Genomic DNA, 26,049 nt, shown 5'->3' on the forward strand with positions numbered 1-26,049 from the left:
CTGGCAAAGGAAAAAAAAAAAAGCAATTCTCTGGTGCTTGGGTATATGTACTGTTGCACATACAGAGTGCATTTTACAATCACATTCCAGGTGGTGGTAAATCTTTCATTTTAAATGATTCTAGGTCATGTAAGAATTTTTGTAAGTTCTGAAAGCTGATACTGAGTACTGGAAAAGTTAATGAGGCTAGTGTTACAAATTTATGTATATGACAAGTGTCAGAGTACGTTTGGGCTTCCAAGAGGATGTTATGTTGCTTCAAGCATTAAAGTGATGTTTTATTTTTTGTTTTTAATCTTACAGTAGTGAGCAGTCCACTAAAGCCAAAACACAAAAGGAATTGCTGAAAACATTACAAGAGCTGAAAGCTCATCTTCCTTCTGAGAAGAGAATCAAAGGCAAATCTAGTATCCTAACGACATTGAAATATGCCCTGAAAAGCATAAAACAAGTTAAAGGTAATCGAGTATGATACTGCCTAGATAATGCCAATCTGGATAAAATGAAACTTTAAAATAGGGATTTAAATAAACTTATCTTCACACAGGAAATTGCATTATGTCTGAAAACCTCTCTAGACAGATGTTCTCATGGTGTTCCTGTTTGTTGGCTCTGTTGTCTTTTGTTCCTTTGGGACTTAAAGTAGGTCTCTAGATGCTTGATATTCAACTGATGTTTTGTTGAGTTAGAAAACTAATTTTAAAACAATTTACAATTTCGTACTGTTCGAACTGTCAAATAGACCAAAATATGTGATCATTCTTACACAGGTATATTAAGATACATAAATTTGGTTGGGTTACTGATGAGGAAGCTCTATCAAGGAAAAAACTGTAATTGGAATAGTACCTCAGTTTCCCAACTGCTCATTCTGTGTTTATTTCAAAAAATATTTTGACCGTTTACTGCTTCCAGGCTGAGTGTTTTTTGATAATTCTGAATATAAATTGTTTGTTGTTCTCTGTAGCCAATGAGGAATATTACCAATTGTTGATGATCAATGAATCCCAGCCTGCTGGTCTCAATGTGTCATCCTACACAGTGGAAGAGGTTGAGGCTATAACCTCAGAATACATCATGAAAAATGCGGTGAGTACGGTGACCCGAGTCCACAGTGTGGATTGAAAATGTTTTCTTCAGCTGCAATTCTCAGGCATTCCTTCTTTTTACATGGTAAGAGTTGGTAGCTAGGTCAACTTGCTGAAGGTGGCTTTTGCCTTCTGGGGGATGTTGATTTAGAAACTCTGAGCTGTTGCCTGGAGGTGGTGGTGTGACACATCTCAATATCCAGGTGATATAATGTGCTGTGAGACATCATTCATTTTCACTTGAGAACACCTGTTGGAAAGTAACTTTTTCCAAATTTTAGTCAAGGAACACAGTGAATTACTTCAGCTTATTCTTATAACTAGGGGTTGTTTGATGTTTCAGCAGTTCTTTGTGTTAGTGTGACTGGAGGGTGATGAAAGTGTTGGAATCATGGTATGTTGTGTCCTTTTCTGTGGTGTTTGTCTGGGTTTTGCAACAGATACAGGCTTGCTGTGGGATCTGGTGCAACTGTATTCAGCTATGATGATCAGTGTAGTTTTAACAATAAAATGATAGTCTGAATGATTTTTTTAAATTATTATTTATTTCCATAATACTAGTATTTTATAGATAAGTTACAGAGTCTTCAAAAAATAATTGTATCTAAACTTATTAGACAACCTTCCACCATTTTTTTCTTTTTAAACTGAAAACCTCTGCCTGAAAGTATGAAGTTCTGAAATCTGTACAACAAGGGCACGATGGGGGATGTTCTGTAGCTTGGAGTAGGTGGGTTTTGTTGTATCTATGAACAGTAAAGGCTTCCCACAGGGGAAAATAAATAGGAAGCGTAGAACACAACTGAGAAATTCAGCCAAATTCATAAACATTGTTCATTTAAACTGGAGCATCTGAGTTTGTGAAACTGGTGTTGTGATGACAGCTCTTGAGTTTGTGTACAGCGTTGGTGGATGGAGCACTAGAGGTTATGACGCAGGAAGCTCCTCTGTGTGAGGAAGAGAAACAATATGGAACAATACAAATGGAGTGCGTGGGACATTTTTTCCACCTGCACACTCATACTTTACTAAGTGGTCTAGAGCACTTCTTTCATTTTGCAGTGGATGGACCAGCTCACATAAACAGTCTTTCACAAACAACTGAACTTGATAAATGTAAACCATGCCTGTAACGTTAAGCACAGGGAAAATGTGCAGCTATAGAGCTGGAAGCTCATTAATTCTTCATTTGTAAATTCATTCTGCGTCATAAAATTTTAGACCGTGATATTTAGGTCTCGTAACCTGGCAAATTGTAGTGTATTATTGCACAGTTGGAAAGCGTTCTGTGTGTCTACTTAAAAAGCAGATTAACTTTATTTCATTGCAGATGTGATTCAACAATTTCCTTAATTTTTATTTTGAATTTATTAATGGTTTTGTGTCTTAAATGTATGTGTGTGTGTGTGTATATAAAATACTGTATTGAGGAATGTTTCAAACTGTCTAAATAACCTGAGATTTTTGTTTTTAGGATATGTTTGCTGTCGCTGTTTCTTTGATTACTGGAAAAATTTTGTACATCTCTGATCAAGCTGCTTCTATTCTCCGCTGTAAGAGGGGTTATTTTAGAAATGCCAAATTTGTGGAGTTCTTGGCACCTCAGGATGTCAGTGTGTTCTATACTTCTACCACCCCATACAGATTACCATCATGGAATATTTGCAACAGAGCTGGTGAGTGGTCTCAACAGCAAATACTTCTCCAACCTACTTTCAGTCATGCAAATGTAAATACTTGAACTGATTTTTAATATCCTCCCATCCTTCTCCATCACTTTTTGAGGATGAAACATAGATGCATTATTAGAACATCTCTGAGCAATACTAGGTGTATAACACGCTTTTATAAATCAGCAAGGCTTGTCTGTTGCTTGAAAGTCTTCCAAATGTCATTGTTTATTGGTTCTTATGCCCCTTTCATGAAAACAAAGTAAGAATTCATGCTGAACAGTGGGTTTACTTTCCACTTTTACTAGCAATCAAATTATTGTTTTCTTCACACTTTCTCATCTTCAGCTATGAGGAGAGACAATGCTCTGCCTCTTTCTTTTTAAATGGTTGTGGTTTGAATACTGGGCACCTTGATTACAGTGTGGAAAAAGGTGTTTCAGCTACGATCACTGTGCATTTACCAAGTCTCTTCTTTTACCCTTGGAAAAGTGATGTTAGATGAGCTGATGTTGAGATGTCTCAGAGCACTTGATATTTGTTTGTGGGAGGATTGTTTTACTAGTGTATCTACACCTGTTAGTAATTGAGAAATATCTGCCAACTACTTTAACAAACACTTGAAATTCAGGTCTACTCTAAATATATGGAAGTCCAATCCATTGCATACTAAGTCTGTGAAGTTAAACCAGGGTGCAAACCATATTAAATCTGAAATAAATGTGTACTAAGTAGTGCATACGTGAAGCAGGTCGAAAGGGACCTCGTGAGGTGTCTTGTCCAAATTCTGGCTCCAAACAGGGTCAGTGGTAAATGCTGACCATGTAGTCCTGATTACAGACACTCAGTTATACAGGTTTTGGGGTTTTGTTTGGTTTGGGTTTTTTTAACCTTTTGCGCAGTTTTATTAAAAAATGCAGCAAGTGGAACTGTGCACACTGTCTCATGTATCAGCTGCCATAGAATATAATATCCAAATGTATTGTGTGCTAGAGGCCTTTGAAATGCCAGAGCTTTCCTTGAAAATCAGTCAGTGGCTACTCTGGAAAAGGAGAGAAATAGGCTTGAAATGTGAAAAGAAGCCTTCGCGAAAAAAAGCTTTCTTTTCAAAGGGGTGGTAGTAAGTAGATTTGATGATCTAGCTGTCCTAGTGCCTTTTTAGGAAAAATCTCAGATTTTGGGGTCCCAGATAATCAAACATTTTTGGTCAACACTATAAAGTCCTGTAAAAAAATGATAAGAGTTAAGCAGCTCAAACTGGAGAGCTGTTTAGATATGTTTAGGAAAAAGACTTGATAAGCAAGCAGCTGTGATTCACACACCAGCCTCAGAATCTGAGTGGTGGTCAGATTTAGTTGCTTATGAAGTCCACTGTTCAACAAGTAAATATGGACACTTCAGGGAACGTGAAGTTTTTTAAAAAAATCAACTACAATCACTTAAAGAAAAAATCATGTATTAAATATAATAACCTTGGAGTAATTTGTAACTTGTTATGAAATATGTTTAAAATTTCTAGAGTCCTCCACCCAGGACTGCATGGAAGAGAAATCTTTTTTCTGTCGCATCAGGTAAGACAACAGTATCCTAAAGCTGAGTGTTGTACTGTGAAACTGTGCATTACATATTTGACTTTTATAAGAACCATATGGTATCCGAATTTCATGCTCTTCCATAATGTGATCACAAAGCAAAACATCTGCACATCCTCCAGTTGATTAACTCTAGAAGCCACAGAGAAAACTGCAAAGCGATTTCAAGAAGTTGCATCCTGGAAGTTAATTAGTGTGAATATTGACCTTTGGGCCATAAGGGAAGCTGATATAGTATCTCCTCCTGCTATGGAAAGACTTCATGTTAATAGAACTGTTGTGTCCAGCACCTACTGCAGAGTCTCTCTCTCTTTCTAGGAAAATAATGTCTCATCTTCAATTTATCTCAAGTGTCCCCTAGAAAGATACTTGAGGATAACTTGACTTGTCTCTTTTACAGTTACTAGGATGACACAGTTCTTTGGTTCTGCTTTTCTTCCTTCTTTTCCTGCCCCCACTCCTCTTTAGCTCGTTTTATTTAGGAGAAGCTGGCAGCTTATTCCATGTTCTTTCTTCTACAATTTGATTTCTTAATGCTTATTGCCTTTCTGGCACCATTTCCAAAAACAAAAATAGTGGATCCTATTACATAATACTCCTGGAGTAAATAAATACTTATTACTGAGCTATGAGTAAACTTTAAATGAATTAGAGGTAATCCACTGCTCCTGAGTGTTGGATTGGATGGACTGTGGAAGTACTGCTGGTGTTATTGGAGATTTTTTTGTCCAGCTAATACTGGTTTCAAAAACTTTACTTTTATAAAGCTGTGCTGCTATAAAGTTACCACAGCTGACTTTTTTTGTCCACTGTGTAACTGGTTGTTATTTTCATTACTGTGTTTTGCATCCTTGTTAAGTAAACAACAATATTATTGTATTGTCTTCACTCTTTTTAAATTGTAATAAATATTGATTAAAAGATGACCTTTATGTTAACTGAGGAGATACAGCAGTCTTCATAAAAATTAACTAAATTCATCCCTCATAAGGGTATAATGTCACAAATCAAGATTATTGGATCAACAAATAACTTTATTGTACGAGTTGGGTTTTTCTTTTTTACCAAATTTCCATTTAATGCAGTTGTGCATCTTTTTATTTCAGACAGGGGAGAGAACAACATATTCTTTATTGCAATTGGTATGCAAAAGATGCCATTGGAATTAGATTCTCTTCTAGCAAAAAAAAAAAATAAAGATCTTGGGTGCTATTCTAGGAACTAATATGGATAAATTAAAATTTTATTTAGCATAAGATTAATCTGTTGAAATAATTAACTCTGTTTAATTATTAGTGCGGGGAAGGAGCGTGAAAATGAGATTTGCTATCACCCGTTTCGGATGACTCCTTACCTTATCAAAGTGCAAGATCCAGAAATAGCAGAAGACCAGCTTTGCTGTGTGTTGCTCGCAGAAAAAGTGCATTCTGGTTATGAAGGTAATCCTTTGAATGGACAATGACTCGTTTGGTTTCCTAAAAGTAAGAGCTGTTCAAGTTTTATTGCAGTGAAAGATAATTGTTTCTGTTCTCTGTCCTTGCTGAGCAGCTGTGAGTTAACAAGCTGCTTCTCTGTGTGCTCTTGCATGGAATTTTGGACTTGGAGCTTGAAGTGTTATATATGTAAAAACACCACTTGTTAATCTGCTTTTGTTTTTCTCCCAGCACCCAGAATTCCTCCTGACAAAAGAATTTTTACAACTACGCACACACCGACCTGTTTGTTCCAGGATGTAGATGAAAGGTAACCTACAAAAAATATTCTTTAATTTACAGATAAGCAAGCTATCCAGTATCTTTACAGGATTTAAGGTGTCTGTATGGGGTTAAAAGTTATGCAGCTGCTGAAGAGTGTTTAACCTAAGAAAAGTACATCCCCCTATTTTCACTAACGCGTTATCACTGGTATTTAAGTGGAAAATTATTTACCTGCTAACAAACAACTTGTTCTTCCACTTTCCTTCCTTCTGGGACAAATCTAGACATAAATTCAGTGAATGAGCCAAATGGTCAGAAAAATTTCCTTTGCCAATAATTATGACCTGTATAAAATTTTTTCTGTGGGAGGTTTTTTTTCAAGTCTGATCTAACTAATGTGCTGCTGTCACTTTCTGCTGGCCCAGGTAGAACTAGAGGTGTGTTTTTCAAATGCAGTATTAGATGTTTATAAAATAAAAGTGTACAAAACTGCTCAAATTCTATTGGCTGAAGATTTCACATTGCTTTGACAATCTTGAAAGCTGATTAGAGTAAGTATTTACATTCTAGAGTAGAAACAAATATGCCACCTGTGATCTTAAAGTATATATAGAGACTAAGGAACTAAAGTATAAATCAAGATTTCATGGAATCACTTAAGTTCGTCAAATCTACCACTAAAACACCGTCCCTAAACACCACATCTGCACATCTTTTAAATACCTCCAGGGATGGTAACTCCACCACTTCACTGGGCAGCCTTGACAACCCTTTCCATGAAGAAATGTTTCCTAATATCCAATCTAAACCCCTACTTGTGTAACTTGAGGCCGTATCCCTTTCAAAGGATATCTGGGTGATGGAACCATGAAGTCTATGAAAAGAACAGAAGATAGTCCTTTAGAGTTTCTGATTTTTGTGCTATATGTGGGACCTTATTTTCATATTTTTTTCTGCTTAGGGAAAACTAAGTTAGCTGTAATAGTAAGATCTGACTTCTGAGATTTTCTCCTCTTGTTTTTAAGCATTCTATGAATGCCAAAAGTTTCTTTGTAGGTTAAGATGGGGAGGATGTCTTCAGACAGAGTACAAGTATAATGGACAATTTGGGGTTTCTGTGGTATCTTTTGGTTGGAAATCTTGTTTCTGAAGGCATGCTATTCTTGGCAAAATCTTTAAATGCAGCAGAAGACAGAGAGAGAGGGACTGGGGGAAAGGAGGTTATTGGGATGTTTGACTAAGCTGGAGTCAAGGTAAAAAAAAGTACTGTTTGACTTTTGAGACAGTTTATCTGTAGAAAGATCAGGCACATCAGTATTAGTGCAGTGCATGGGGGTTTTATTAAACAAGAATTGCAAAAGGTAGCTATTGGAGTTAGCTACTATAGAAGAAGATAATGGCTAATCAGTGAAGATAAGTTTGGAGTTTGAGATACAGCTGGTTTTGGCTAACTTTGCAGACATTGTGGCCAAGTATGAGAGTTCTTGTAGGATAGAAAACAATGGAATGCTGACAAATTTTTTTTTTCCATGGTATGATCTATACAGTCTCTCCAAACAGCTTAAGTTGACAAAAGAACTACTTAGTCCACTGTACTTCTGTCCTCTTCATGGATTTTTTTCTCTCCCTCATTCCCACACAAGCTCCAAGCCAACTGCAACTTTGCAGTGTGGGTTTATATTTCCAGATAGCCTGATGGCACGGTGCAAAGTTTGCCTTCCTCCATGGATCCCCAGCTCACTGATTTCCAGTAGTCACTTAAAAGAAAGCACAAGATAGCTGAATGGAGAACTTTGCCCTTATTCTTGGGTTGAGTGGAGCAAGTGCAGTAAATCCCTTCCCTGTGACTACTATGGAAGCTTCTTTCCTTTTAGTCTGGTGATGCCACTTGCTCTCAAATACCATTTTTTAACACTTCCAGTAAAGGTTGATTACATCTTGGTGTGATAGTAGTACTTTACGTCACTTATTTCTGTTCTTCTGATTTGTGTGTTTCGTTTTGCTTTTAATTATTTAGCTCCTGAGAGCATTGGCAGCCAGATAAACGTTTACCAAGATATGCATATCTTGAGCTCTCCAGGGTTCAGTATAATACACAAAGCAACAGATTCTTAAGAGAAAGCTGTGTGTAATATTTAAAAATGTGCAACTGAGCACCTGCCGTTGACTCAAATTGTTCATAATATAACACTGAAACTGTTGTCTGACTTGCATAAAATAAAGTTAATTTCTGTAATCAGTACATGTTCATGGATTGGAAAAACGTTTATTTGTCTGAACAAATCAAATCAGATCCCTGCAAGTGGATCTCTGCACAGATCATGTTAAGTAAAAAATTAATATTTTCCTGAAATTAAATGGATCATTCCTATATATATTTGTCTTTGAAATGTATTTCATACTCGATGTGTATAATGGGTGTAAGGAGTTCTAGGTAGTTCACAACAATCTTCCTAAGTTAATTTAATGCAGTTTTGTATATAGCTTACGAGATAAAGAGCCTTCTTATTCATGTTGTTTTGACACTTTAAATGTCATTCTGTAAAACACAAACTAAACTTCCTGCCTCTCCTCATCAGCCATTCTTGCGCTGCATGTACGTTTGCATTCATAAAATGAGTTTATTAACTTAAACTCTGAATGTGTTATTCACTATGAGGAAGCATAATGATGCTAAGACATGATTCTCACAGCATTATATGATCACAGAAAGGCTGGTTGGAAGGGACTGCTGGAGGTCTTTGTTCCTTTTGCTTGAAATGAAACCTTTGCCCCATTCTAGGTTATGTCATCTGTAACCTTGTCTCAGTAATGCCTGAAAACCTTCAGGGGCAGAAATTACACAATCTCTATGGGAAACTGTTCCTGTGTTGCACTGTTCTGTTAAAAAACTTTTCCTGACATCCAGCATAAGCTTTCCAGACTGCAGTCTGGGACCATTGCCCGTTTTATTGTCTGGCAACCACCAAGAAAATTTAACTCTGTTTTTGTAACTCCTCTTTCCAGCAGTTGTGGAAAGCTCCTGGATCATCCCTTAGTCTCCTTTTCATCAGAACAAGCAAGCCCAGCTCAGTCTCACATTCTAGATCCCCCACTTTTCCAGTGATCTTCATATCAGTATAAAAACACAGAGGGGATTTTTATTTATTTATTTTTTTTTTGCGTAGAAGTGATTGAATTTGCATCTTCCTTTATAATTTGGTTTAATAAGTCACAGTTGGATAAAATCTGATCTCCTTTAGGGTAGGTGTTCTGTCACAGCACAAACAAGCGTAATGTTTGCCAGGTTTCCATAAAGCAGGTGGCAAAGAACAGGAATAGTACTGAACAAAAACTTCTAACTGTTACTTGATGAAGTCATTTGGAGTTGACTGGTATTTTAAAGTCCTCTAGTGGCACAGCTTTTCTCATGTGCTTTGAACTTGGCAGCACTTTTAAATGTCAATGTGTCACAATGATGTGATTTGGTATGAGTTTCAGGCCAGTTTCAGTTCTGTTGCTTTAGTTCATCTGTAAGCTTCCAAGACTCATTATTTAACTAATTGCTTCAATACTAAGGCATTAGTTGCTATCCTCATTTTCCCCTGAGTATCTCAGCCTCTTTACCAGAAGGGTATCTTTGATGTTTTGGGGAACTGATGTCATTCCAGTGGGGTGCTGGAAGTGCAGTGTTGAAGGCATATGTTGCATAATGCTTTTGAGTTCTTACATGACACAAACCCCTTGTCTGTGGTGCACTGGTGCTGAGTTTTCCATTAAAGCTATTCAGATCCCTGAGTGTCTTCCTACCCCGGACCTTTGTCAGAGAACAGGGCTGTGGGAGGAAGGTGTACAACATCTTGAGTTTACAAGATGACTCGTTAGCATCTGGCAACTTAAACATTACTGAGCAATATTGACTTAATGCCATTTTTTTTTTCCCAAAGCTTATTAACCTTCAGGGTGAGGTGCAAGGTGACATTTTTGAACTTTCACTCTTTCTCCTTAATACGAATGCTTGAAGTGATCAATAAAAATTATTTCATCACATGAATTAGTCATTCACATCACTAGAAGTGCTCACTGGTAATGTGCAGGATTTCATCAACATTCCTTTTAATTCTCTGGTTAATAAGTTTGTTTCCTTGCAGCTCCTTGAGGTTGAACTCTTAACTTGCCTGTGAGAAAGTTGTCTTGAGTCCTACTCAACTGCCCTGTTGCTAGTTCAGCCCTGGTAATCCTGTGATCCTTAGCCTTGGCTCACAGTTGAGGGATTGGGGTACTATTTACCTTCATGAGAGTTTTACAAGATTAAACTTTATTAATGCTCTTTTAAAATTAGGGTAAGTATTTATCCTCTAAAGTTAGGAAGCAAAGAACGCACAGAACTGCTGTAGGAGACTTCTTGACTTGGTCTGACCACCACCCCACAAACAAGCAAAATCCCCCTTGTTGAAAGAATATTATTGTTATTAAGTTGGCACTGCTTTTTCATCATATTTAAACTTAAAATAACTTGTTCTCTTTGTAGGAAAAACGGCAAAGAAAACTTGAAGTATTTTAAAGATGAACTATACCTTTATTCCACTTGATTTTCATTATTTTTTCTCTGTTTTTCTTTCCCCAGAGCAGTACCTCTGCTGGGATACCTACCTCAGGACTTAGTAGGAACACCAGTCTTGGTGCATCTTCACCCAAATGACAGACCCTTAATGCTGGCAATTCACAAAAAAAGTATGTAGTCCCTTATTGTGGCAGAAATACAATTTTTTTTCTAAAAATTAATAAGTATGATGACAAAGACTTCAACAAGTAGGAGGGGAAGTTGTGTCTATGATTTTTTTCTGCAAGTAAATCCTGAATCTTTTACTGTACAACTTGATTCTTAATGCAAATTCATGAAAATGAGAAATCACTCAATTTTATGTTCTATATGAACCATATGTATCTACTGTAAACAAGTTGACTGTAAATGAATATTTCGTACATAAAGAAAGTTTTCTTGGGAATGGTGTGAAAGAAGTTGTCATACATTAAATGATAATCTTTCTTATTTCATAGAGAAGAGAATAAGAGTCATTCTGGCAATGTTAATTTGTTCAAATTTGAAATTGTAAAGCTGTTCCTTCATCCTCCTTTATTTCGTTGTATTCTATGGGTGATTTTCTTGATCATAGTCCAGCAAATTATGAAGGTCTCCTTATTCTGGTAGCTCAGCATTTCTGAATGTATTGATGTATCTGGCACTTGTTACTTCAAATAACATCTTCCTCCTTTGCAATTCATTGCAAAATCCTGAATCATTAAGTAGAATTGTGAAAATATTAATCTAAAATTTCCTTTTGAATCCTTCATTGCAGTTCTTCAGTATGGAGGACAGCCTTTTGACTATTCACCAATTAGGTTTTGTACTAGAAATGGAGATTATATCACCATGGACACCAGCTGGTCCAGTTTCATCAACCCTTGGAGTAGAAAAGTTTCATTTATTATTGGAAGACACAAAGTTAGGACGTAAGTCAATAAACTGTTGGGACTTTTAGATTTTATTTTATTTTAATTATTATTTTTATTTTCCCTTCCCTCAGATTTATCTAGTGATCTTTGAGAGAGACATAAGGGAACAGAATGAGTGTTAGATTTTGTTCAGTTTATACAGATGCTAAATTGAAGCTGTGACCTGTGTGATTGAAGTACTTGCATTTGTAGTGAGCTGGTATATGTTTGGTTTACACAGGGGTCCCTTAAATGAAGATGTCTTTGCTGCTCCCAACTATACAGAGGACAGAATCCTTCATCCCAGTGTTCAGGAAATCACTGAGCAAATATATCGGCTATTACTGCAGGTACAGCACATGCTTTAATTGTTACCCTTTTCATTTCCCACTGAAGGAAGGCTGTTCATCTTTGTGTGACCGTTTGTTTAGCTGTCTACTACTATATTGGAATTTTTGGCTACAATCCTGGAAACTACTTGCACTCAGGATTACTGGACAAGACTTACCCGCTGGAGCTTTAACATACTTCAGTATCTTAAGGATTTCATGCAGCTATGGAGTCCTCTCAAAAGACAAACCAAGCAACCAAAAAAAATCCAACCCCAAAAAACCAAACAGTAAAAAAAACCAATGTAAAATAATCTTTTTTTTCCTCACATAGAATTACTGGTGTGTTGAGATACGTGTGTAGATATAAATGTATATTTTGTTGTTGTTAACAGCCTGTACACAACAGTGGATCCAGTGGCTATGGAAGTCTAGGTAGCAATGGTTCACATGAGCACTTAATGAGTGTGGCATCCTCCAGTGACAGCACGGGAAATAATAATGAAGACACTCATAAGGAGAAGCCAGTAGGTTTGAGTTTTTCTTTTCAAGTATGTGGCACAAAACAAACTAGTCAAAGTGGGCATTTTTACCTTTTACATTAAGTTACAAATTAAGGATGGAAGAAAGCATAAAGAAAGTGTCATCTTTTTTGACACAGGAAAAACCTTTCTGTCTAAAGGAATAAACATTCCTGGTGTAAATGAAATCTCAGGATACTGAACACAGTTATAGGCATGAAAGTCAAGGTTTATAAAGAATTTAAACCTGTGTAATGTGTTTACTTAATCTAATGTCTGTTATATGTCATATGCTGTGTTTCCGGGAAAACCAGCTGGATATTTGAAAGCAGTTGTTTTGGAGGGGAAAGTCTGTAATTACTGTTTTCCCAAATGAAACTAAGAAGATTAAATGCAGTAATACCTCCATAATCAAGTGATAGCTTGACTCTGATAGCTTTTAATGTTGCAAAAATACGTCCCCTAATACGGAATGAAATAAATGGAATATAATAATCTTTTAGTTTGTTCTTAAAACTTTACTTTGCATTCAGTTCTGAAAGCCAAAATTTTTATTTACTGAGTTATACTGCTTATAGGCAAATTCCTCCAAATCTGATTTGCACTTCTGTGATCAGACTTTGCAGACTCCTGCTCTTGCCAAAGTGATCACTTCCTTGGCTTTCAGTTCTTAAACACTGGTGGCATAAGCAGATGAAGTCTTTAGATATTTTGTGTAACAGATAAATTATTACTTTTTGGAGCTGTGCAGAAAAGTAATGTTCCAAGAGATCTTGCTTTTGAGGGAAGTAGATACCTGGCTTTAGCAAGTGACAGTTTTTTTTCTGAAGTCATCTTTGTAATGTATCCTTATGTTTTCTGATCCAGAACATTCAACCATATTAAACAAAATACAGAGCAATTATGTACGAAAACCATACTTTAAATTTCTTCTTTCCAGTTCCCAAATTTCTCCTGCTGCACAATAAGATTGTATGCAATGCATGCAGATTTCTCCTGTGATAAAACTAATTGCAAGACTGAGATTAACTGAGATTAGATTTGGTCTACTGAGGAACTTCTGTGCATGATGTTTTAAGTCAAAATTGTGTAATAACTGTTTCTAATTAACTGCTTTCAGCAGGTTTGTCAATATGCCCGTAAGGTCAAGAATAAAGGACAGCATATTTTCACTGACAATAAAGCAAAACCAGACCATAAGAAAGAGTCTTTTGCAGGTAAGACATTAGAAAGTTAATTATAGTCTCTTGTGTTGGTGCCTTGTATAATATGACAGTAGGATTTTTTCTAGTTTAGTTCTAATCAAAAGACAGCATTTTTATCCAATAAAATTATATTGCTCTGTGTCTCTACCGTGTTCAGGAAAATTTTATGCTTGGCTATATCTGAACTGATAGTGGTATAACACACAGTGAAGGCAAGTCTTAAAGCTGGTGTTTTGGATTCCTTAAATGGGCATTGGAGTTGTCCTCATACTGAGTGTGTTTCAACTGTAATGATATCTGTTCTCCCAGAGCCACAGTATCTGTTCACTTTGGATCCGTAAGTTGGACCTAACTGAACTTTACATCTCCAAGAATCCACAAGGACAGGAAAATATTTTACACAATGTTCATCCATTAGTGCGCAAAGCTCTCGCTTTACAGTGGTTAATTTGTGACCTGGTCAGAAATATGCAGAAATGAAAATTTTTACTGTTACTTTTATGAGAATTTGCAGGGATTTAATGCCATAATTGCATAATAGCAGTATCTGTTTTCACAGAAAAACAAAATACTCCTGGTGGTCAGGTAAAAGATGTAGGGGGAAAGGATACTGCAGTAACAGCTGCTCCTAAGAATGTGACTCCTGAAGAGTTGGCTTGGAAAGAACAACCTGTATATTCATATCAACAGATCAGCTGTTTGGACAGTGTCATCAGGTAAGCAACTAGTGTGTAGATTACTCTTAACCTCTGGACTTAAGATTTGTATATCTAATATTGTTAAATCATTGTATTTTAGGTACTTGGAGAGCTGTAATGTGCCTGGTACAGCAAAAAGAAAATGTGAACCTTCAACAAGTGTTGAATCCCTGAGTTCTGGAGTTCATGAACAAAAAGCAGCTGAGAGTGCTATACAGCCCTTGGGAGGTATCTCTACATCACAGCTTTTTCTTGATTGGCCAGCAGTCAGTTGGGTGTTACTCTTTGCAGAATAATGAGTGTAGTTTAGGCATGACCTCATAGTTGTTTTCTCAGTGTTTGATGCTGGTGATCTTTTCTCATTAAAATCTTCCCTACAATCGGATTACTAAGGAATTGATGGAATATCTGGATTGTAGAGGCAATGAACTTATTTGTACTCTACAAAATACGGTAGGATTTTGAGTTTTAGGATTTGACATGGTCCCTTGTCTGAATAGGGAGCTAAATAAAGAATGTAACTCGTTAGTACAAGAATTGTAAGATTAATAAAGAACTAAAGGCAAATGAGAGATTTGTTCATTCAGCCATGTCATTATATGAGGCTGAAAGGAAAGTGTCTATGGAGTGCCTCAAAAATTGGTCTTGGGAATGATCTTGTCTATATTTACTTTTGATCAGCTTCAAAAAGAAGTTCTAATGCAGTTTTTAGAATGAAATTAGAAGCTATCAGTGTACATAGGAACAAAGTGTCCTGTAGAAGGAACTGAAATAATGTAATTTGGAGTCTCTGCAGTTCTAGTAGGCAGGATATGATGTGGGTCATGAGGTTTTTGTTGCACCAGTGTCTGAGAATGATGAAGTCACCAGCATAATCTAATCAGGAAAAAGGCAAATATTAGTTGTGAAATGTGTTATGGAAGTATTTCTCTGAAAGGAAGAGTGTTTAATACTGTTTTATGAGGCACTGGTATGACCTCTGCTGGATTACTGTGTGTAGCTTTCAGGGGAGAGAATTTTAACTAGGTGGGTGCTTAGAGCAAAACTGTCAGGGTAACCAGCTATGACAGAGATTAGTGTACAACACTATGAGTGCTGCATGGAACTTATTCTTAGGCTGGAAGAGGCTAGAAAGTGCCTTCCAAAATTGTGCCATGAAAGAACAATTAAGACCAAGAAAGAGCAAAATGTCCTTCACTGAAAAAGTTTGGTTTGGCTGTATGTGAGGATAGAGGATTGGATTTGGTTGCTCAGTAGTGTTCTATTCCTACAATATTCTTGGTGGAGTGTAGAAAGTAAAATGCTCATTTTCTGTCTTGTCAAGCACAGTTTGGCCTTTACTGTTTTGCAACCCTAGCAGCAGGTAACTGGAATTTTCTCTGATGTTCAGTAAACTGCAACTTTATTTCTTTAATAGATCCTGCTGTGTTGAAGGCACGTGGTAAATCAAGTGGTCCCCCAGTGGTTGGTGCTCACTTAACATCTTTGGCTTTACCTGGCAAGCCTGAAAGTGTTGTGTCTCTCACAAGTCAGTGCAGCTACAGTAGTACCATCGTTCATGTTGGAGACAAGAAAACACAACCTGAACTGGGTATGATTTTTGCTATAATTTTTCTGCAAAATGGCAATTGCTGGCAAGGTTAAACTTCAGATGTGAACAGCTAATATCTGCTTGTGACTTACATTTTCTTACAGCTGAAATGTTATTAGGGAAATGGAATAAGTAGGGATGGAATTTGTATCTTGAACTTGCAGTGAAATTATTACAGAATTGTAATAGCTTAAAAATTCATATCCAGAGCTTTTTTTTTTAACTTTATCTTGATGTATTTTTCCTTCTATTTCTGTAGAAATGATAGAAGATGGTCCGAGTGGAGCAGAAATCTTAGATGGCCAACCTCTTGCCCCTCCATCAAGCTCTGCACATATAAATCAAGAAAAGGAACCTTTTAAAAAACTGGGACTGACAAAGGAAGTCCTTGCAGTGCATACACAAAAAGAGGAGCAGAGCTTCTTGAATAAGTTTAAAGAAATCAAGAGATTTAATATTTTTCAGTCGCACTGCAATTACTACTTACAAGATAAACCAAAAGGACGACCTGGTGAACGTGGTATGGCAATAGTTTTTGCTATAAGACTTGCATTTATGTAGGAAGTGAATCGTGTTGGGAGGGCATTTCCATTTTTAGTTGTATTATGGGGCCACTGTGAACAGTAACAGCTGCATGATATTTTTAAAGTCCACAGAAAAATTCTTGCTAGAAGATGGAGAGTGGAATATAATTTTTAATGTAATAGTAGCCGATGTTTTGATTTTTATCTGTTCTCTGTACTATTACTGTCATGCATTTACTTTCAAGGGACAAAAAACATGTTTTAGCATGTTTGCTTTACTGTATCTATGCTTGTAATCCCTTGCTTTTCTTTTCCTTCTGTCTTTCCATCTGTCTTTTTTTCAGGTTTGTGGTTTGGTTTTGTTTTCAGCTCCTTTGTTTTCCTGTTTTTCCCCGTTCCACTGTGGTGAAACAATCTGGTAATTGGTTGCCTTTAAGTTATTAATGCAATCTGTGGGATGGAAATGGCAGACAAAAGCAGTAGTAGTGAGACTTTTTTGTTTATTAGGCCTAGGAACTCTGGATGGCATTTCAAGCATTGATCAGGCATTTCAAAAATGCTTGATGCTGATCTGATTTTGTTCCCATTTCAGTCTTGACTTGTCTTGGAACAGAAGTCAGACACTGCTAAGGAATTTTTTCATATTTTTACCTTTAATTTTTTATTTCAGTAGCTATGCAGGTCTTGGATAACTATTTTTTTATAACCTTTATTATAACTTCTTTGTGTTTTGCAGGTGGCCGTGGACAAAGAAATGCCACTTCTGGAGTGGATCAGCCTTGGAAGAAGAGTGGAAAGAACAGGAAATCAAAACGCATTAAGCCACAGGAGTCCTCAGACAGTACAACTTCTGGAGCTAAATTCCCCCATCGATTCCATCTCCAGGGTTTAAACACCACTGCTTGGTCACCATCAGAGACTTCACAAGCGAGCTACTCGGCAATGTCTTTTCCCACTGTCATGCCTGCATATTCACTTCCTGTTTTTCCAGCAGCGGGGACTGTGCCACCAGCTCCTGAAACTTCACTCTCTGGTTTTAATCAGTTGCCAGACTCTGGAAATACTTGCCCTATGCAACCCTCCCAGTTCTCTGCACCCTTCATGACCCCTGTCGTAGCTCTTGTGCTCCCCAACTATGTCTACCCCGAGATGAACAACAGTTTACCTCAAACACTTTACCACAATCAGCCCAACTTCCCTGCCCCTTCCGCTTTCTCCTCACAGACAGTATTTCCAGCACAGCCACCGTTTGCCACCCCCAGCCCTTTCCCACAGCAGGCATTTTTTCCAACACAGCCATTCCATTACAATCCACCAGCGGAGCCGGAAAAGGCTCCTGTCGCAGAGACACGAAATGAGCCGTCCCGCTCCTGCACTCCACAGTCAGTGGGTCCTCAGGACCACGCTTCACCACCTCTGTTCCAGTCAAGGTGCAGTTCTCCTCTGAACCTTCTACAGTTGGAAGAAACCACAAAAACTGCTGAAAGTGGAGCTCCTGCGGGTTTACATGGAGCTTTAAGTGAGGAAGGAGCCATAGGCAAAATTATGACAACTGATAACTGTAGTGGAAAGGAATCCTTACCAGTAAGTATGCGGAGGGATACCCATTTTCCTGTCTCTGATACATCATTTTCAGTCCTTTCACTCCCAGGACCTATTTTTTTGATGGCAGACAGTAGTTGGTCACTACAATGCCAGGAGCTGGACTCACAATTGTAGTTAGTAAATTCAAACTTCAGCAGAATAAAACATGAAACCCAATCATTAGAATAGTCTTAACCTTTAAAAATTAAATCCACCTTGTTGTTCTTCCAAAGTTGCACTAGGAAGCTTGGAAATACATTTTGAAACAGTTTTGTTCCACTTTTTTTAAAAAAAATTTTAAGAATATGGATAACCCCATTGAAAACCACTGAAACAGATTTTAAAATAATATGGGCACTTTATTTTTTGGCAAAAAGTTTTGGGCTAGGGAATTTGTTTAGAGGGGAAAAACAATCTACAAATGGTCTGAAAGAAGCTGATTTAAAATAAAATCACATCTTTGTTTACAAACAAGCAACCAAAGTGATGAAGAAGGGATCGTTATTTGCAGATCATTATTTTTGTTTTATTTGGTGCACTAAAAGTAAGCTGAATTATTTGGTAACCTCTATTTCCTGGCTCCTTCAAATTTGACAAATCAATTTAACAAATAACTTCAGATGTAGTAATATGTCTGTAAAGGTTTCTGTGGAGGAAATATGTAGACTAATACTTGTGCTTTCTAAAGGCACCATAGAGTATCTTTGTAAATGCTGAGTCACTGATGGGATGGAGCTGCAACTTGCATCTTTTCAGCTGCCTCCTTCCTTTGTTCAGGAATGTATTAAGTATAAAGCTGGTTCTTTCCATTTTTACGTTTTGCTAAGTTCTGTCAACCTTAATTTCTAATATTTAATCTTCAAACTGACTTGTGGGGAAGTTTTGCTTGCATTAAAATTCAGCACAGTTAAAGCTCTTTCCCTTAAAAATATACAGATAGATCATCTGACTAAGAAGCTTCCACCTGGGAATGTTTTCTTACTGCTCTCAGTGTGTGGTGAGATGGAACAGTGATGGACTGTTGATGCAAATCTCTTTGAGGCAGATTATAGTAGGAGCACCTGCCAGTGTATGTATTAGGTGGCTTGGATAAAGTCTGATTTGTCCAGGACAGTAGGTGCTGTCAAAACTGAACAGGAAATGCCTTTCTCACTTTTTTTTTTTCCCCCTGAGAGAACTTGGATTGGTCTTACTGAAAGAACCCTTGTCTGCCTATCAGTCCACTTTATTTTTCCTCAGTTGGTCTTGGCATATGTCTGTCTTGGTCATTGTCTATCTTCGAATCATTATGTAAGCATATTAGAATATGAAGTTAAATTGATTTATTACAAATCATTTACATTTAGTAATAAATAGCCGTGATTTTTGGGTTTTTGTTTGGTGGTTTTTTTTAATTTTATATTTTTTCTCCTTCTTATCACTAGGCTGAATCTCCAATGGATGCTCAAAACAGTGATGAACTCTCCATGTCCAGTGTCTTGCTTGACATTTTACTTCAAGAGGATGCATGTTCAGGCACTGGTTCAGCCTCTTCAGGGAGTGGTGTATCTGCAGCTGCCGAGTCTCTGGGCTCTGGATCCAATGGCTGTGACATGTCAGGGAGCAGAACAGGTAACACTGGCAGCCAGAACTCTCTTAGCATTCCAGCAGAATTGGAGTGTGAGGTGTCGCAAACACCAAGGACATCAAGTGAAAATCTTTGTCCTTACTCCATGTTGCATGGTTTATTCTTGATTTCTTTCTTATTCCAGTAAACAAATATTTTGCTGTTGATTTACAGGATAGAACCTTTTTTTAAGCATGTGTAAAATAGCTATTAAGATATTATGCAGATATGAAAAGACCATACTCCTTCATGTTTCCTTTCAGAGTTTTAAATTAAAGTTAGCTAATTATTCTGCTGAAATTTAGCGGAGACTGAGCTTGAGAATTTGAGTTTTAAAAATATTAATGCAGTTACTCAGGGGTGGAAGTTCCCTCCATTTAAAAAAGGAAATAGAAGAGTGGTTGTATTTTACTTTCAGTTCTCTTTAATCTCTATTTTCAAAAGCATTTGAATAACCTATGTATTTGACAATTTATAATAAGATTTTAAATCTCTGTTTACAGGTAGTAGTGAAACTAGTCATACCAGCAAATACTTTGGGAGCATTGATTCCTCAGAAAATCATCATAAAACCAAAATGAAGACAGAAATGGAAGAAAGTGAGCACTTCATTAAATATGTCCTTCAGGATCCTATATGGCTCTTGATGGCAAACACAGATGACACAGTTATGATGACTTACCAGATTCCTTCACGGTAATTCCAGTGTCATAGTCCTTCATAAATTCTATATATGTTGGGGGGAGCAGAAGGGAAGTTGAGCATGAATCTCTGTCTCAATAGAAGTAAATTGGTTTTAATGTTGAACTCACTGTCAAGAAAAATTCTCTCTTCCTTCATATCTTTTGCATACTACACAAGAAGCTCTTGAGAAGTCAAAATTGTTTGATTAGGCTTACCTGTATTTTTAGATCAATTTCCTGAGTTTGAATTAACTGTATATATTTTTGAAGGTATTTTATACTTATTGTAACCATTTGCCTAGAAATCCCTGAAGTCTAATTAACAGATCCTGGAGAATATGCTTAGATCTAGGGATGGTCTAGCACGGAAGATCTGCACTCCCTGACTGTTGTACCTGAGATGCCACATTTGGTGACATGCTACTCTTGGACTTGTGGATTTTTTTTCTGGGTTGTTAACTTCCATATGTTCATTCTTCTTCATAAATTCCCATTCAAACAGGACAAGGAAGTAGAAAGTAAAAATCATAAGGCTTCTAACAGAAAAAACTTTATTAAAAAATAAAAGGTTCCTGCTTCAATAGCAAAGAGCAGATATAGGGGGAGAAGGGGTATCAAGTCTTCAGATTTATTCTTTTTTATTTATTTTGTGGCTGCAGCGAATGGTATTTTGAAAGGAATAGGATGTTTCAGTTAAAACAGGCCTTTGAAAAAGAAGGAAAACAAGCTTTCAAAATACAGAAACACAGGCATGATGAGGAAAGGAGTAGATAATACATTGCAAGAACTTTAGCTTTTTTCCCTAGATTTAAAAATACTTTGACATTTCCCAGTTTTTGTAGCCTGAAGTGTTGACAACTATAGGTAGGAATTCCAGTAGACCGTAAGAATAGCAAAGCCTGCCAAAGTGTGACAGGTGATAACAAGAGTTAAGCTCATTGTCAGAGCATGATGCCCTAAAATTGAAGTGTAAAGCCAACCTGTTCTTGAGTATCCTGTAAGGAACAGAAATTGTACTGGGCATCTTGGAACTTGGTTTCCCCTGTCCTCTTTTATAGAGGAATGCAGCTTGTAAGTATTGGTATGCTGCATTTTTTTTTAAGTTTCTGAATTAAGGTAGGACATTTGGGGGGAGAGAGAACTTTGTCTGCTGAAACAGAACAGTGTTTTCTAAAGATTAGTTCATTCTTGATGACTTTCTTAAACATATCTTACAAGATCTGCTTTAATACCTCATGTGCATCTGGTGTCTGTTTTGGGTTGTCCTCCCACTGAAGGGGAACTTGGAACTCCTGCAGGAGCAGCAGAGGGAAGCTGGAATTCTTGGTAGTTTCACTGATGGTGCTGCCTGAGTAGCTCTGAGAAAACTGTTCTCACTGATGGGATTTGAAAAGATAGTGAGCCAACAGAGATGTGTTCAAGTTGTCTGCAAATGTAGAGAGCTGCTGAAATAACCACACTTAATTTTCTTCCAGCATAAGATTTGTAAGCGTGATGTTTTAGAACAAAAACAGTCATTAAAAAGATGTTAGTATTTGTATAACTTTATATAGACATGAAGCCCAGAAACTGCTGGAGCTCAATTTCTAAATCCCTTTTATTTCAGAGATTTGGAAACAGTTTTAAAAGAAGATAAGCAGAAATTAAAACAAATGCAGAAACTACAGCCAAAATTTACAGAAGACCAAAAAAGAGAGCTTATTGAAGTTCATCCATGGATCCAGCAGGGTGGGCTGCCAAAAACTGTTGCTAATTCCGTAAGTTTAATGAGTTCGTTACTGTTGCATGTATAATAGTGCTTAAATTATTAGCTGCCTATGTTAGAGTCTTTCTTTCCTAGTGAAAGCTTGAAATGAAAAAGTTTTCTGTTTAAAGCTTGAAATGAAAAAGCTTGCTGGGAAAGCTTGGTCAGTTAATGCAGAGAAAAGAACATTCAGACTTCCATGCAGTGGTTTTTAGCTTGATTTAATTTACCACAAGTCTTCTTTCCAATAAGGGAAATTGAAGGAGTGGTGAATACAGTACAAGAAATTTCCTTCCTCTTTCTCAATTTCTGTGTATCTGTTTGAAATCCTTTAGCAACACAGCCAGAAACTTCACTACATGAAAATCTCTATTTTGTGTGCAGAAATTTATGCTCGTTGTTTTCTAGAAAGTATGAAATGAATGGCAATGTACTGTTCCTTTTTTCTATCAGACTTCTCACTCAGGATCATCTCTTGCCTTGATTCCTCTAAGTAGATTAATGACTTGAAAGGCAAAAAAAAAAGAAAAACAACAAAATAGAACAGGTTTATTTGTTGTAACTGTACACTTGCTTTAGTCTCTTTAGCCCTGCAACTGAACATGAATGTGTTACTGCAGTGTTAGCAGTCAAATGGAGGAAAAGTTGCTTGGAAGGTGTCAGCATTATAAATGATCCATGACATAACTGCTTCCAGCAGACTTCTCAAGTGCTTTTATTGATTTACTGCATAGTATGAAATCATAGTGGGTGGAAAAGTTGTGGAGTAGAATATATCTGGTAGTTGCAGCACAGATGTAAAGGTTCTCTTGGACTTGGAATCCAGGATTGCATGCAAGAGGACTGTTGTTTGGAAAAGCTTTTTTTTGTTTTTTGGTTTTTTTTTTTACTTATCAGTGCATCTGTGTTGTTTTTTTTCTTTTTAGGAATGTATTTTTTGTGAGGACAATGTACAGAGCAATTTTTATACATCATATGATGAAGAAATCCATGAAATGGACCTTAATGAAATGATTGAAGACAGTGGAGAAAACAACTTGGTTTCCCTGAGTCAAGTCAGTGAAGAACAAACATAGCATTTGAGCCTGTTGTTTTGAAAACTGCTTCAAAACGACAGTGAAGGATCCATAAAGTTTTAATCTTGTATCCAGCAAGATGAATCCAGTTCATAAAAGCAAATGTTTTTTTCTTGCTCAAGAAGAGTCATTTGTGAATGAATCTCTTTTTAAATGGTGGCAATCTCTTCCCAGTAAGGACATTGTTGAAGATGGTATAGCTTTTCTTTAAAAGACTCATATTTTGCACTTATATGCCTCAAGTATTTCTTTATAAACTGTAGAAACTTTCATTGATGCCTACTGGTTTTTGTAGAGTGGGTTAATAAGTGCTGAAAATCTCCTTACGTACATACGGTTCTTCAAATCCCCTTTTGGTAATGATTCAGCATTAGAAATTGTTGAAGCAATTTTGCTTAGTGGCTCTTTAGCATTGTTCTTAATATTTGAAGTGGTCCAGCATCGTAGAAGAAATAACCTTCAAGGAAATCAATTCACACTTGCCCTTCTCATACCAGCTGATCCCATCCTCTTTGTTTGTCTCCTATAGTTTTGAATGTAGGAACTTTTTTTGTCTAAGAGAAATGTTGAGCTAATTTTCTGAGATGGTCTTGGGTTAAAATACATGTTGTTGTGTAAGTATAGAGGAGTGTTGACAACTTTGTAGCCTTCTGTTTGAATGGACACTGCAATACTATGAACTGTTTATTACCTTGAAGCATAATTTCTGAGAATTTATACTCAAGGAATCTTTATGCTTAAAGATTTTAAAAACCAAGACCACAGAGAATGACTGTGTGTGCTCCAGAGGCTGTTAAAGCTTGGGATAACATAAACCTTTCTTTCTGACCTGTTCTGTCAGGAGGTTGGCCATCAGTTGTTGTGATGTGGCAGAACAAACACCCAGTTCCTCCATGGCAAGGGAGGATTAGACTCATCTTGTCATTTGAAGGTGGTTCTTAAAAAAAGAAAGTGATTTTGAGAATAGTGTTGACTCACTCTATTTGAATTGCATAATCTCAAACTTAGCATGGCTGGAATCCTTTGCTGTTGAAGATTTAATTTTAATGCCTCTGAGATTGTATTGACTTGAATATTTGTACTTTATGTTCTTGTACTGTTTATATGTGTTGGATGTGGGAAGAGAACATGAAAGAACAACTTTAATATGTTGGTTAGTTAAAGGACATACAGTTGCAGTGTTGCTGGATGTCAGCTTTAAGTCTTGGGATGAAAAATGGAGAAATTCAATTGACTTTGACATGTTTGTCTTAAAATATTTTTCATGGGAAGCATTTCCTTTTTTATTAGGCTAATGTTTCTATTCACTGAAATTTAAGGTTATTTTTATTCTCTAAGAATGTTTCTCTTTGCATACAAAGAGGATGTAAAGTTAGATCTGACACTACCAAAACTACGGAGAAGTGACTGGTATTTGCTTAGTGGAAGAAATAATTTGTGTCAAATAATTAGTTAGTTATAAATTGGACAGTGTATTGAAGAAATTTGCACTGGAGACAGGTTCTGCAAATAGTGAAATGTGTGAACTTGTGAAACAAGTAGAATCACAATTTTAAAAAAAATAAGTATCTTAAATGTAGTGTGAAGCACTACCCAGCAAGATCTGAAGCCTGTCTTTAACAGCTTAGCAAGGTCAAACGTAAATATATGTAAATATAAACTGAATGAGAAATGTTCAAGTGTTGGTGTTCACGTCCGATGTATTAAATGTTTTAATCATAAACGGAACAGTGCAGCTATACCAACATACTAAATAGATTTTATTTTTACGTGGAAACATGAACAGTTTTAATTGGACCAGGGTTTGGGAAAAATAAAAGCTTTATATAAAAGGAGTGCATCATAATTATACAAATATTTTTCACAGTTTTCAACCACTTTGAACTTCCTTGCTTTAGCATGCTTTTCTTTTTTCATGTCTTTTTTATTTGTTCTCAGTTCTTTTATTATTTTTTCGATGACCATCTTGTAACCGTAACTTAGTGAAAGGAAGAGAAAAGTATATTTAGAGCATTTTGTGGATGTGCTTAATTATGAACTTAATCTTGCATCCTTAAAGTGTTTGCATTTACAGGGTGGTATTAAAATATTTTCCTGTAACTTTAAATCTACATGCCTCCATTTATAGATAAGATTCTGAAGCTGTAATTTTTCCAAATTGTTGTAAGATGATTTATTTGTGATGACACTTTGTCAACATGTCAACAATGTTTTCTGTACACTGTGCAATATATTTTGGTTTTGCCACTTGTGACTAATTTTTATGACTTTGCTTTTTAGAAAACTGGTAAATAAAACAGATATATTTTTAGTTGGTTTTTTTGTTCCTTGAGGCTTCTACTCCATGTAAGAAGAAAATATTTTTATTTTCCTGGTAGTATGTAAATTGGTATTTGAAACTGCAGAACTTGCAAGTTATGGTGTCAGCTGTTACTGTCCTGAAGTGAAATTGTTGCCAGCTTGTCTGACCGGTAAGTTTAGTGGTCAAATGGAAGATTGAATCCTTATATTGACTAGTTGTTCTGAAAACATGTGCAAATGTACTACCTGGAAGAGCATATGCAGGTGGGTTCTCTTTTTGTTCAAAACTGCCAGAAGACACGTTATCCTTTCTGCACTGTTTAAAGCTGTGGCCCCCTGTGCTTTTACATGGGTAGCTTAGGGACAGAGGATTCCACTTGTGCCCCTTGACTTTGCACAGCCTTCTGTTGAGGTGTGAAGTGTTGTGTCTTCTGAAGATTGCTGAAACTTTTCATGTTTTATTTTCTGATGAGTGGAGAAGGCAGGCAGCCTTGAAGATGTCTGTTTTCTCTTCCTGAGCAGTGGTGTTGCTCAGTGGGTTAGGCTGCCCCTCTAGGTTAGAAGGTACTGATGTGATGAGACCCTCTTTAGCCTTTTGTTTACATGACTGTATTTTGAGAGGTTTATGGAATTTTTTAAACAGAAAAAGGTAGTACAAACCCTAG

The 26,049-nt window shown here is 36.7% G+C and overlaps 1 protein-coding gene across 11 annotated transcripts in view; it reads left to right on the forward strand.

Annotated features, from left to right (window-relative positions):
* PER2 (period circadian regulator 2) overlaps positions 1-25,394 on the forward strand; it is a 46,438-nt gene extending 21,044 nt beyond the window's left edge. For 9 of the 11 annotated variants that reach the window (XM_027650517.1, XM_027650514.1, XM_027650521.1 and 6 more), the window contains 20 exons: positions 304-458; positions 968-1,089; positions 2,563-2,764; positions 4,278-4,329; positions 5,647-5,789; positions 6,015-6,093; positions 10,654-10,760; positions 11,387-11,540; positions 11,764-11,872; positions 12,247-12,378; positions 13,493-13,589; positions 14,137-14,293; positions 14,376-14,503; positions 15,693-15,866; positions 16,126-16,386; positions 17,127-17,974; positions 19,399-19,585; positions 20,084-20,276; positions 21,870-22,020; positions 22,934-25,394. In XM_027650517.1, the coding sequence (XP_027506318.1) occupies positions 304-458; positions 968-1,089; positions 2,563-2,764; positions 4,278-4,329; positions 5,647-5,789; positions 6,015-6,093; positions 10,654-10,760; positions 11,387-11,540; positions 11,764-11,872; positions 12,247-12,378; positions 13,493-13,589; positions 14,137-14,293; positions 14,376-14,503; positions 15,693-15,866; positions 16,126-16,386; positions 17,127-17,974; positions 19,399-19,585; positions 20,084-20,276; positions 21,870-22,020; positions 22,934-23,083 (3,601 nt within the window). In that variant the 3' untranslated portion in view covers positions 23,084-25,394. The remainder of the gene's footprint in view (positions 1-303; positions 459-967; positions 1,090-2,562; positions 2,765-4,277; positions 4,330-5,646; positions 5,790-6,014; positions 6,094-10,653; positions 10,761-11,386; positions 11,541-11,763; positions 11,873-12,246; positions 12,379-13,492; positions 13,590-14,136; positions 14,294-14,375; positions 14,504-15,692; positions 15,867-16,125; positions 16,387-17,126; positions 17,975-19,398; positions 19,586-20,083; positions 20,277-21,869; positions 22,021-22,933) is intronic. The other 2 variants (XM_027650515.1, XM_027650525.1) reach the window with 1 other exon arrangement.
* The last annotated feature ends 655 nt before the right edge of the window (positions 25,395-26,049 follow it).

The sequence above is a fragment of the Corapipo altera genome, unplaced genomic scaffold (assembly GCF_003945725.1).
Source record: "Corapipo altera isolate COAL_440 unplaced genomic scaffold, ASM394572v1 54, whole genome shotgun sequence".
NCBI classification, from domain to species: Eukaryota; Metazoa; Chordata; class Aves; order Passeriformes; family Pipridae; genus Corapipo; species Corapipo altera.